At 40.3% G+C, this 13,028-nt stretch overlaps 3 protein-coding genes across 3 annotated transcripts; 1 reads left to right on the top strand and 2 right to left on the bottom strand.

Moving 5' to 3' along the window:
- Positions 1 to 145: 145 nt before the first annotated feature.
- On the bottom strand, positions 146 to 3,716 carry unga (uracil DNA glycosylase a). Its single transcript, XM_080738142.1, has 7 exons — positions 3,568 to 3,716; positions 3,082 to 3,288; positions 2,896 to 2,991; positions 2,074 to 2,171; positions 1,712 to 1,800; positions 754 to 932; positions 146 to 657 (listed from the first exon to the last, which is right to left on the bottom strand). Exons 1-7 carry the CDS (start codon positions 3,667 to 3,669, stop codon positions 517 to 519), a joined length of 912 nt encoding a protein of 303 aa, XP_080594268.1. The 5' UTR covers positions 3,670 to 3,716; the 3' UTR covers positions 146 to 516.
- A 262-nt stretch (positions 3,717 to 3,978) lies between these two features.
- alkbh2 (alkB homolog 2, alpha-ketoglutarate dependent dioxygenase) lies at positions 3,979 to 5,438 on the top strand (the record flags this gene model as incomplete). The annotated part of the gene is made up of 3 exons (XM_080738596.1): positions 3,979 to 4,279; positions 4,370 to 4,568; positions 5,037 to 5,438. 3 exons carry the CDS (start codon positions 3,979 to 3,981, stop codon positions 5,344 to 5,346), a joined length of 810 nt encoding a protein of 269 aa, XP_080594722.1. The 3' UTR covers positions 5,347 to 5,438.
- Positions 5,439 to 5,644: 206 nt separating this feature from the next.
- On the bottom strand, positions 5,645 to 11,379 carry usp30 (ubiquitin specific peptidase 30). The gene is made up of 13 exons (XM_080738595.1): positions 11,284 to 11,379; positions 9,960 to 10,069; positions 9,669 to 9,842; positions 9,284 to 9,387; positions 9,081 to 9,179; positions 8,414 to 8,459; positions 8,226 to 8,320; positions 8,073 to 8,132; positions 7,636 to 7,722; positions 7,450 to 7,530; positions 7,023 to 7,245; positions 6,819 to 6,927; positions 5,645 to 6,722 (listed from the first exon to the last, which is right to left on the bottom strand). Exons 1-13 carry the CDS (start codon positions 11,361 to 11,363, stop codon positions 6,476 to 6,478), a joined length of 1,515 nt encoding a protein of 504 aa, XP_080594721.1. The 5' UTR covers positions 11,364 to 11,379; the 3' UTR covers positions 5,645 to 6,475.
- Between the last annotated feature and the right edge of the window lie 1,649 nt (positions 11,380 to 13,028).

Here is a 13,028-nt window from a genome sequence, read left to right as displayed (position 1 = left end):
CTTATTTATGTTTAAAAGTACAAAAACATTTTCAATACACAAAAAACAAAAGAACAATACACACTGTAACTTAAACTCTGGTATTCTGTCTCCACAGTATTAAACTTAATGGAACATTGTAGAGTGTGTTCTCACTGACCTTGAAGAAATTGACTGATATGCACATAAATAAAAGTAAAACTCCAGTAGGTTTCACTCATTTCACTCAACCTCTGTAACTCTAACTTAAACTCTGGTATTATGTCTCCACAGTATTAAACCCAATGGAAAATTGTAGAAAGATACTGTAAACTGGCATCAAAACCAAAAGAAAAGAGCTTCACAAAAGAGAAATAAAATTGTAGTGCACAAAATCAAACTGTGCAAACTGGAAAAACAAATACTTTAAGGAGAATATGTCAAACGGGAATGAAATGAAAGGCTTATGTATTGGTTTTGTATCTGGTCACTGTAGTTAATCTATAGCCATGTTCAGTGGGGTCTAAGCAAACAGACATTTACAGTATGACTGACATTCTACAGTGCATTCCAGTTTATGGGCTCCTTTTCTGATTTCTTCAGCAGCTCATTTGCCTTTGAGAAATGCTTGCATCCATAGAATCCACGATGAACAGACAAAGGAGACGGATGTACTGTTTGCAGGACGTGGTGACGTTTCTACACAAGACATGAATATATGAAGTCATCAGCATCATCAACTACACATACTGTATGCACAAAACATAAAAATTACTGTATAGATCTTACACCTACTCGACTGATAGCAGCTCCTTTCTTATGAGCATATGATCCCCACAGTATGAAGACAAGACCCTCCAGATTGGTGCTCAGCCACTGGACCACAGCATCAGTGAAGGTTTCCCAGCCTTTTTCTTTGTGGGAGTTGGCCTGACTGGCTTGAACAGTCAACACAGCATTGAGCAACAACACACCTAACAAAACATAGAGGGACATGTAAAAATACCAAAATAAGCTAGTTCAACTAGATTTAACAATTTGCAAGCTCCTTGCTTGCAAATTGTTTAACTTGTAGTGCTACAAAAGCACATAACCCTGCATAAAAAGCAGGTGATGAACATAAATGGTCTACAAATAACATCAACCTATTCCTCTTCATGTAGCACAAAGCCTGAGTAAAAAGAGCCCTGACCTCAAACTCAATTGAGATATGCACATTTGTAGCGCAAATACAAATGTCACTTTTTGCAAGCAAGAGACAATTTTGTTTTATTATACTCTGGACCAATTTGGACATCCGTTTCACCCATTGTTTTAGTATGAAGAGAATAATGATGTGTAGGTTGGCTCTGCCTGTGATGTTTCCTGTACCCAGCAGTGACTATTAAGACACATCTAGCAGTGACGTGTCCGTATGCCTGTGCCGACCGAGAGCACTGGATTGCACTCAGGGTGCAATGTATTTATATATATATAACATTTTTATGGTGCCACACACTTGTGTTGCCATTGGTAGGAGTGTTTATCTTTTAAAATAAACTTTAATGTTGTACTGAACTTGCCATCATGGAATGATTCGTCTGAAATGTAAAAAAGAATCACTTGCATACGTGCGCTGGTGTGTGGAAATGCACACCCCAAAAGGGCCACCCCAGTCAGAAAAGTCGGGACACACGACAACTCTCTGGGCATTCAAAACAGACCTTCAACATTCTGCTTTTAGACCTTCAACATTCTGCTTTTCAAGTGGTACCTTGTTTAGCCCAACCAGTGAGATCTCCATGTCCCGGGTGCTTAAATCCTTCGATGTCAGATGCCAGTTCTTTGTACATGTTCACCAAACTGCACAAAATTATATTAGTTAGCATCCAATACAATTAGACATGCCGTAAAATCATATTAATAAAAACATTAATCACCAATTGAAGTACAATGCACCAAATGTTCTATGAAGAGAGGTTAATACATGGTATACACAGCTAAGTGTGACTGAACAACAATTGACCACTGAGGTGACTAAGTGCAGTGTTTTGGACTGCTTTAGACGTGGAAGCACTTGGACATGATGTGTTTATTAGATGCACAATATAATCAGAAATGGTACGTATCTCTTACCTGGGTGGAGGTCGAACTGGTTGTTGCACACTGAAGCATAAACCATGGGCTTGGTTGGGGCCATGATAGGGATCTTGGCCAAGAATCACTACTTTGACCTGAATATTTAAAGGCAAACATTGTTTTTGGTGAAAACAAGGGCAATTAGGCAGCCATGGCAATATAATTGGTAAATGGTGCGTTTATATAGCGCTTTTATCCAAGGCGCTTTACATAGATTCACCCATTCATGCACACATTCATACACCGGTGGCGGAGGAATTTGGAAACCATGCAAGGCACCAACCTACTCACCGGGAGCAACTAGGGGTTCAGAGTCTTGCTCAAGGACTCTTCGACATTAACTCAGGGGGAGCCCGGATTCGAACTGAGAACCCTTCGTGCTCTAATAATGGTTTCTCTACCCCTGAGCTATGCCGCCATAGCTTAGGGGTAGGCCATAAGCTAACTTTCAATAATCACACATCTGATATCCTACTGCTGCTGATTATTCATGATCTGTGGCACTGCCTCTGGTGTTGTAATTTTGAACATCCTTGACGTTTTGGAAGTATTTTGTCATGCACATGGGTATCTTATAGTGGTGTAGTGTATCTTGTACAACATCAGGCCCATAGATGCTGTACTCCGTCAGCTACATTTATTACCATTTATTTATTAGAGGCCTGGAATTTTGTGAGATTATGTCAGGGCATGGTGGTGGGAAGGTACCTATACTAAAAATGGATTGCTTTGGAATAAATTGCTGTCATAGGCTAATGCTCCCTGTGTCAGACCGTGTCAGTAGCTAGATTCAATAACAATGACAGTGCTTAAGCTTACATCTTGGATGTCACACATCTGTGTCCATGTAAACACATCTTGGGCAGGTGGGTAGATGGTGTGGCGTTTCCTTTCTTCAGAGACAAATGACATCAACTGTGACAGGGACAGAAATATATGGAAACTAAAAATACAAGTAAACAAAACACTTTGTACAAATATGGTGATGTAGATGGTCTCTCTCACTTTCACAAAATAGGGCTTTTCGAACTCGGGCGATAGTGCCTTTGCCCAGCTTTTCCCAAATCCTTCAGGTGTTCGACTGGCTGCGAGTCTGTCCAGAGCTGCTTTTTTGTTTTGGGCGATTTTGTCCAGTTGTTCTTGGGTCAGAGAAGAGGAGGCGGCAGTAGACACAGGCTCAGTAGTCGAGGACTTCAACTTCTTCCGTCCAATCTTAGTATATTGAGAAAAATAAACAGTGTGCAAGACGTTTGCAGCTGGTAATAATGTTTTTAGTTTTCGACATCTGTGCTGCACAAACATTTCTGCTATGTACTGTGAATGTACCAGAGGAGGGTGCACCACTTTACAACGTTCCGCCGCTTGTGAACACAACACACATCCTGCATCACAAATAATTCCTCCATAAGTGTGTTAGTGTTATCCAGCTAGCTCCGTTGGAACATACTGGTAAACTTTATACAGGTTAACGTCCGTTTAATAAATACTGACCTGGTCGTCTTCTGTTCCTCCTTCGTTTTCATCCAGGTCCTTTGAAACCCTCTTTTTCGAGACTGGTGAAAAGAATGAATTTATAGTTTTCTGTCCGATCATGTTGTTACGTTTCACTGTAACTGCAACAAGCTATGATTAACTTCTCAAGTTTCTCACTATTCCTGACTGAGAAAACAAGCAGGCGGTTCTGTTATGATGATGACCAGCATGCACTCCTCAGTCCTCTGTGATTCGCGCCAAGACAACATGACGTCAACGCGTATGGGTGGTGTTCAGGAAGACAAATTTGTGCCTGAATCAAAACAAACAGGGCATACACCATAGGCATACACAGGTGCAACTGTTCCCAACAGCGCGGTATTACGTTCCACATTCGTATGTCTTCTATATATCATAGCATAGTTCGTGATGGATAGCTTTGTAATTCGGGGACAAAAGCGTTCTTATAATAATGGGGCTGCTGAAGATGTCGTGAGAGCAAGCAAGAAGGTGAAACTAGATCCAGGCAATGATGATGATGATGATGATGATGATCATGGGGGGATAAAGGAGCAAGAAGAAGATGGAGACTGTGCAGAGTTCTCACATCCTGTTCCCTGGCATAAAGTAGAAGCAGAAGGACTGGACTGTGATTATGCTTTACTCTTCCCCAAGGAGGAAGCAGACGACCTATTTAAGAAACTGGAGGAGGAAGTGGTGTACTTAACAGGTAGGCCTATATCAATACAACACATCCTACATAATCATGAAAAAAAAGTTTAAGATGTAATGGTTTAATTATTGTTTTATTTTATTTCAGGAGATAAGGCAACGGTACAAGTGTTTGGAAAGGTCTACAATATCCCCAGAAAACAGGCAACATATGGGGATGAAGGACTAACTTATACTTATTCTGGGGTGAAACATTTGGCCCGTAGATGGACTCCTACATTGGAATATATTAAGAATGCTGTTTCCAAAACAACAGGACATACATTCAACTTTGTTTTGGTTAACAGGTGAGGAATGATATACTCCACAAGTTTAAATAGGGTACAGAGTTGATATTAGTGTCTCTTTAACCACAACATCCCTAGTTTGGGCATGTCATGTTATGTAGGAGGCATTTTCAAACCATTTAGAAAATATATCTACAAGCTTGTACATGGGCTATGTGCACTATTTTTTTAAATAGGGCATAAGTAAATATGGGGCGGCATAGCTCAGGGGTAGAGAAACCGCTATTAGAGCGCGAAGGGTTCCTGAAGAGTTCCCACTTCCCAGTTCGAATCCGGGCTCTCCTGAGTTAATGTCGAAGGGTCCTTGAGCAAGACTCTGAACCCCTAATTGCTCCCGGTGAGTAGGTTGGTGCCTTCCATGGTTTCCTCCGCCACCGGTGTATGAATGTGTGAATGTAATTGTAATGCACAATCTATTTTAAAGCGAATGCACCATTTAAGTGGTTAACCTGATCTGCTCTTTATCAGGTATAAAGATGGGCTGGATCACATGGGGGAACACCGTGATGATGAAAGGGAGTTGGATCCCATCTGCCCCATCGCCTCCGTCTCCCTTGGGGCAGCACGGGACTTTATCTTCAGACACAGGAAGGCACGGGGAAAACAGAGTTCTCGTAATATTGACCCAGTGAAGCTGGAGCTGGCTCATGGAAGCCTGCTCCTCATGAATCCACCAACCAACACACACTGGTACCACGGCTTACCTGCACGTAAAAAGGTTCTTATGCCACGCATCAACCTCACCTTCAGACGTATCCTCATGGACAGCAAGAAGTGAGGGGCAGCCATTCCAAGTTAACCACTTGGTACTACTTGGTGTTGCTTAATTTCTGGGACTGGCACTGATTTGAGATGGATACAAGAGACCTCTCAGCAAGCATTAGGGTTTCTTTTCAATGTAAGCAGTGGCAAGTTGAGATGGTATACTATATGCAATACAGGTTAATGTCAAATTCAGTGACTGCATATTTCATTAGAATGTGTAAGCCTCTGAGGTTAGCAAATGGTGCACACGTTTGTTGCCTTGATTAAAAATATAGACAACTGCACAAATTACTTTCATTTTTATTTTTTATAACTGCAATTTGAAAACAATCACCGACACACAAATACAAATTCATCATAAATATACAATAGTGCAAATTGATCAACAAACATCAACTGGAGTACCAGTTAGGCCATATCCTAATTTGAAAATGTAGTTAAAAGGGTTGAAATGGTATCTTTCACAAGTGGAAATCATACTGATCTCATAGATCTTAAACATGGCTTAAGTTTTAAATCTTAAGTCTTATGGGTGAGATGGCACTATGATCTCTACGTGCAGCTATGCAAGTAGTAACAGTATAACGATTTATTTGAAACATAGAAAAATATTACATTCAGCAGCTTATTAACAATAATTGAGACATCATTGTAAATGTAATACATACATACACATACCACACTTTGGGAATGACGAGGCAAATTAGAGAGTTCCAGAAAAATCTATTTTACCTCTTTATAGCTTATATCAACTCCCTCCATGTAGAGAATTCATAATTTAACAACCGGTATTCTTTCTAAAATGGTAGAAACAGACTTGGGTCAAAGAGAAACGTATTAAACATGAACTACAAAAGAACAGGTTCAAAATATTTGGGATCAAGTGCCTTCCATGCGTAGTGCGTACCAAGCTTCTCTGCACAAGGAGAAGCATGCATTAATTCATAACTGTAAAGTTGCAACAGGCTGTTTAAAGTCTTGCTGCAAATTGCAATATAATGCTGTATCTACAGTATGACAATATACTGGCTTATCTCATTCACAATACAACTTGTGTGTGTCCATTCATTGGCTGTAGCAAGTGACTGGTGGTAGGAGGAAAAAAGGAAAACCAGTTTGTGTCCAGGTTACAAATCCTCTGGCTACTCCTGTGACCTCCCTGATGGGCTGCGAACTCTCTCATAAAAGAGCAGGTAAGCATTGGAAGATAATGCCTCCTGCAAGCTGGCTTTGCGTACTGATGCATCTGATACCCAAAGCCACTGGGAGCCATAGGGTGTGGAGCTGCGAGGACAGGAAGGGCTGCGTCGGTATGTGACAAAGTGTCCTGAGTGCATGTCCCCATGATGGACCAGCACGGCCACAAGCTGGAACAGGTACTCTGGGGAGCTGGGAAGAAAAACAGACAGAACACATTGTTACAGAAATCTATTAACACTCTGCATGCATTTATATTAGGCATTGTATATGCACTGCGCTGTTTACCTGTAGTCAAATGTAAGGTTGGGCTGTGGACTTGAACCAGAAGACTGGAGGAAGACAGACGAGCAGGTTCCATTCGACAATGGCTTGTTGTTGTTATGGTATTCTGCATCTGAAAACAAAACATGTATCAGAGAATACAAGGTAGAATAACGGTTAAGAACAATTTGCTTGGTACTTGGGTAGACAGTTTTCAGAATACTGTACCAGTGCCATTGGGTGTAGATTTGGCTATGGCCTCCTTTGTGTTCTCAGACTTGATTGGTTTGGAGGAACAGTTGATCCGCTGGATCCTCTGAATGGTAGCACGGTGTTTGTAGCGGTCCATGGACAGGAACTCTGTGAACTGAACATGCTCTTGTCTTTTGATGGGAGTTCCTTCATTGGACCATGTCAGTCTCTGAAGGTGGATACAGAGGCACTGGGGGAGCTGGGAGAGGGAACCAAACATCGCACGGTCACATACTGTACGTGCAAAAATAATGTTTACAATAACGGGGGAAAAAGTGAATTGTCTCAGCTTGGTGTGTAGATAAACATGGCTGTACTTACTGTACTTGTTAGCCTTATGACCGTCCGAGATAATTCATTAATGACTACTAGTAACTACACATGTAGTATGATTGATAATTACCTTTCCCAGTTTAAGTTGTTTGATAAATGTTGTCCTCTTGCTTTCCAGAATCTGCCCATTCACTAAGGACCCTTGCTGAAGCTGAGGAATAATTCATAAATAAATCCTCAACTAAAGGACTGTAGTCAATCTCACTAAATACTGTACATAGGTCAAGCAGACAAACTGATATAACAGGAACTGTACCTTGGTGCAGTTTTCACACTCCACCTCTTTTATGGTTTCTGATGAGATGAAATGTTGAAGACACTGATCTAGGGAGACGGGCTGACCCTAAATAGACAAATCCATCACACTATAATACACAAACTACTAGAACAGCATTTATACATTGTTCATATTACAACAAATATCTAACAACCTTGCTTCACTATAATTAGTGTGGTTGCCCAACAGGGCAACACACTGTAGTCCTGGGGAAACTTTATTTTTCTAGATAAACTTTATTTGTGAACAGGTTTTTACCTTGAATAAGATGCAATTGGAAAATGGTGGAAAAACATTTTTGAGTGGTGCTAGCTCGAGTATTGGTTGAGCTTCACATGACAGTTTTCCAATTTCATCTATCTAGTTAATGTCATAATCATTTATATTTACATCTGTGTTCAGGAATTATTACTTACCCACTGAGGTAGTGGAATAGTCAGGGAGAGGCTCTCAAATGAGTCATATCGCACTGGACTCTGTAAAAATGTCAGACAAACAGAATCAATCTACCAACAGGAGGACAAATATCACTAATATCTGCTTCCTCAGCTAAAACTACTGTAACTCACTTTTTGTTCACAGTGCTTGCAGGTCTTATTGCTTGTTAAACGCCCATGAAAGGGGTGCTGAAACTTCCATGGACTTGGTAATGGATGAAGAGGGGCTACAAGAGTAATGCAAATAAATGAATAAGATAGTTTTTTTTATATTGTCTGCATTTATTATATTTACCAACATGATCTCTATGCCTCCTTACCTTGAATTCTGCAACATAAAGTCTTCTCCTCTTGTTCAGGAAGCCTCTGGTGTTCAAAGAAGAGAATATTTTTATTATTTAATCAATAGATAGCTGTGTTCTGACCTGAATAGCATGACCAAAACACACTCGCCCGGGTAAAATCTGTCAACCTAACGATCACTACCAGGTATTCCAAAATGTAACCTCAGTTAAAATATGCCTAAACCTATCCTTATTCCTAAACGTAACCTCAATAAAACTAGGCCCGGCTTCCTTCTCCAATATGGCGACCGCGGAGACCGGTTTCTCCAATTAACTGCAGATGGCCAATGAGGTATCTACGTTTCTATATATACATTGGCAATAATAGAGATGTTAAAAGGAAGTCAGAAAACTGAACAGCAAGCAGAAGTAAATAAAAACAAATATATTATGACCCACAATGAACTCTATTCTGTCCTGTACTTTTGGCTAAGGAGAGACTAGACATAATTGCTTTACCTTTAATTTTCGACTAGTATGTTCCTAGAGTATTTTACAAAATAACACAGTATTGGAATTTGGAAGCATACTGTATGAACACAGGACAGACCAGACTGTATCCATTTGTAACTAATAAAGAGTGTACAAATGAGGATTTTACCATAGTTCTAGGAAAGGATGGGCACATTGAAAAGCAACTTGCCTCGAGGGACTGCACGTCAAACAGGTGAGTTACTTTGGGTTGCCGATCTTGCTCCTCCTCCAAAGAGGATGTAATGACATGAAAAAGTTCATGGGCATCCTAAGGAAGGGCAAACAAACATTATATCAAACAAAAACAAAACAAAGGTCCAATTTATAAATAATGAATTTATAAATTTCCATTCTCCATTATTCTTGACCTACCTGCTCCTCAAATGAACTTATCTGCCACCTGTACAGTCTGAGGACATCCAGTAAGCATCCTGCATCCAGCACGTCTTCCTCCCCATGGTCATTGCTAGACAAGGCTGTGAAATGTATGTCAATTTAACTCTGAATTACAAATGAATAAATCAACACAGAGGATTTTACTACTGTGTACACTGTACATCAACAGTGGGGCGATTACAGATTACATTTACATACCAATGGAGATTCGCCATGCTCCGAAGCACTGGACTCTTTTAAGGCTGCCTTAAAAGACACCTATTCTCTCAGGCTTAATATGGCAAATAGTTGTTTGTTTGTTGGTTGGGTTCATGTAAGATGCAATATAAATTCAAGCTATCATTATCATTATTATGATTACCTTTGAGGAGTTGGAGTAGAGTCCTGGACAGCTGATTGTCTTTGTCTGGCTGGCCTTCAGACGTACCTGAAAACCTCTCAAGCCACCTGATGAAGGAGGGACAGGCCGCCAGACCCTGAAGCAACGAGTTCATGAAGCAGGTGTTTCCCAAGTTCAAAAGGCCTGGAACCATACCTGTGGAAAATAAGTATTTTAAAACTATAATTTAAAAAAAAAAGACAAATAAAAAAAGACAAAGACAAATATGATGAACACAATCCATATGTGGTATGCTTTTGTTGAAACAATTACCTGTCTTTCTTTTCTTGCGCTCTGTAACTGGGCCCCATAGGACATACACTCCAGCTGCCATGGCCGCAGCGATCCCTCCAATAATACCCCAATTCCTAATCATCTTGCTTCTGAAATGCATTGCATGGTAATGAGAGAATATCTGACACATGATCATATATAATACCTGGATAAGCAACCTAATGCTTGACATTCCATACATTGGGTGTATTCCATATACAGCCAAAATACAATTTCTTGGGGGATAATTGCACATGGTAATTTGTGAACATATTTATGTATTAAAGGCAATGTATAGAATTATACTATTAGATGGATAAAGAATATCTAACATTCTAGGGGTAGTATTGCTCTACCTAGCCCTAGAATGTTAGATATTCTATGGTGAGATAACTACATTGAGATAAAATAGGAAAATTACTTCTCATACATTAGGACGATATCAGTCAGCAGAACCAGGGAGCAGGGACCAGTAGTTAATGTGAAATTCGAAGATGAATAAGGGGGGCGTGTCTGACCAAATTAATATGAAAGATCTAAATATAAAGCAACGTAAAAACTGTCTGGGATGCACACAAAAGGCTGAGTAGATGGCAAAAAAAGATCCCAGAAGTGTTTAAAGTTATATACCCCTGTTGGAATCCATAAAACCTTGAATGCGGTGACCAAGCTGGCAACTTAAGTAAATGGACCATCAACTATTATTATCAAAGATGAATTAACTATTACATCCAATTAATTATTATTACACAGGAACAGACAAAAACCATAAAGGACAATCTGATATATTTGTTGTGACATAGCTGTTTAACACAATGCTGTACCCACTCCACCTGTATATTTCCCAATTTTCTTAAACTGTTTTTTTATATATATGTTTTGAGTTTTGACACTTGCTTTGGCACTGTAAACGTATGTTTACTTTTCTCATGCCAATAAAGCTCCTTTGAATTGAAATCCTATCCTACTTAACACTAACAGTGTACCCAACGTTCTAAACCAGGCATGTTAGCTAAAAAGAAGAAAAGCTACCATTACCATAAGGCTAACTATCTTACCCAACGACATAGATTGGGGTTATCTACACTTGACCACAACGTTATGCCGCTGTCATAATATCACATGTTCCTAAAAGTGTGTTTTCCCCTGATACGTAAACAGTGTTGTTAGCCAGAACATGAAGCTAACCCAGTGCTTACAGCTGATTGCGCATGATAACTGTACCAGTAGTTAATGGAAAAGGGCCTGGGTGATCAGTTTACTCCATCAATGGTACGAATTCTTAAATAGCGTTTGGTTGTTGTTTGCCAAGAATGACATTTACCTGTGTATAGTCCGAGCGCCGAGGAACTCTCTAACGAGCTTTTCAGACCTTTCGTGTCTCCACAACATGTGTGTGTTCATCACGGAACTCCATAATGTTTCAGACGGACCCACACAAAAGGATGTACCGCTGTGTGTGCGGCATAACCTCTGCCAAACAGCACCCTCTAGGGGCAGGAGTATAACGTAACAGTACTAGTAACCTCGCATCACCAGTCTTTCCACCTCGGAGGAAAGGACAGTAGTAGACTAGGAGTAGTAGGCTAGTCCTGAAACTGTACCTTTTTCTATGCAAACTTCTAATAAAGACTTCAATCAATCAACCAATCAATCCAATGTTTCTCGTATTGAAGACTGGTTTCCATAGGAAAAGGTACAGGACAGGTACAAGATCAACTAAAGGATAAACACCACAAGAAAGCTTTTGGGCTTGTTTCAATTGGGGTCCCTTTTTACGATCATAGCCTACTCATTAAATGACAGACAAATGAAACACAGTACTATGCAGAAAATATATAAAAAATAAATGGTATTTAGTCTACAGTAGAATGGTCAGGGCCTCCCCCTGACCATTCTACTGTAGACTAAATACCATTTATTTTTAAGGATAGGCTTTGTCTTTTGACCAGTTTCGAGTTGCAGCCACCTGTAAGTGACTTTTCAGAGCGGTTTAAAAGAAGGATATGGATTTACACTGTTTCTCAAACTTTTAAGATCCCCTTAACTCTGCGACAGGTCCATTTGGTTCCATTAGTACATTGTCAGAGTTACAGACTTGTATGGGTCCATTTAGACCCCCCTAAAGGAACCCACAGAGTCCCTGGAATCCACTTTGTGAAACACTGGGCTAGTCAACTGCAGCAGATTTTAGGGGGAAGAATCGTTCAAATGGTGATGCAAGCATGACATTTGGCACTGGCGATTTAAAAAAAAATGTCCACTTGCAGATAGCAGACAGCCATTTATTTCAAGGGCCAATCACCAAATAGCACTGCACTCCCATAGTATGTTTCTGAACATTTTCAAACAGTTACTTTTTAACATTTCAAAAACACACCATACAACTGCAGTGCTCACACAGGCAAACTCAGGGATTAAAGCAAAACCCTAACCCTAAAAATAAGAAGAAAATAATTCCATCTGGTTCACTGTCTTCCTCTGTGACTCCTGGCTGTCACCTGTTTATTCGTCATTGCCACTGTTTACAACCTGTACAGCATGGCTTGTCTTTGTCTCACTACCTTTAATATATCTTCCCACTCTTCTGTCACAAATAACTTCTGACACTTTCCTCCATCTGTTCCCTAAAAGTATGTCTACTCCTTCCAGCTTCTCAACACACTGTCCTTGCTTAACATTTCCATCTGTCCTATCACCTTAACCTGTTGCACAACCTTCCCATCTCGGTGCCTCTGTCTCGGTAAAGGTCCTTTTCTCCCTCCTTGGTGTCCAACATCTTGTACTCCTTATATTATTTTCCTTAACTCTTACCACCTCCATCTTCATCATACCCCTCATCTCCTTGTACTCCTGGCCTTTTTCTTCCCCTTCATAGTGGTGACAAGTGGTCCTTATGATCCAGTCAATGACTAGCAGGAACAGGGCTGCCCATCTCTTGACTCATACTTCTTGCCATGACCTCCTGAACTTCCAACTGATGCAGATATTTGGTTCTCTGTGATGTGATCAGGAAATCTCCATTTGCCTTGTGAATTCTTTTGAGGGGGAAGGTGCTGCCTACGTTTA

This window comes from Nannobrachium achirus (assembly GCF_963921795.1).
Source record: "Nannobrachium achirus genome assembly, chromosome: 12".
Classification (NCBI taxonomy): Eukaryota; Metazoa; Chordata; class Actinopteri; order Myctophiformes; family Myctophidae; genus Nannobrachium; species Nannobrachium achirus.
The sequence above is the reverse complement of the archived record's forward strand: the minus strand, read 5'-3'. Positions and strand labels throughout refer to the sequence as shown.

Bases quoted from the DNA above. Each gene is read 5' to 3' on its own strand.
- unga (XM_080738142.1), bottom strand. From the start codon at position 3,669: ATGATCGGACAGAAAACTATAAATTCATTCTTTTCACCAGTCTCGAAA. The intron at 3,289-3,567 runs GTCAGTATTTAT...CAATATACTAAG, and splicing joins GAGGAACAGAAGACGACCAG to ATTGGACGGAAGAAGTTGAA. The intron at 933-1,711 runs GTACCACTTGAA...ATGTTTTGTTAG, and splicing joins CACTGGTTGGGCTAAACAAG to GTGTGTTGTTGCTCAATGCT.
- usp30 (XM_080738595.1), bottom strand. From the start codon at position 11,363: ATGAACACACACATGTTGTGGAGACACGAAAGGTCTGAAAAGCTCGTT. The intron at 10,070-11,283 runs GTAAATGTCATT...AATGCATTTCAG, and splicing joins GGCGCTCGGACTATACACAG to AAGCAAGATGATTAGGAATT. The intron at 6,928-7,022 runs GTACAGTATTCT...TTTTGTTTTCAG, and splicing joins ATCTACACCCAATGGCACTG to ATGCAGAATACCATAACAAC.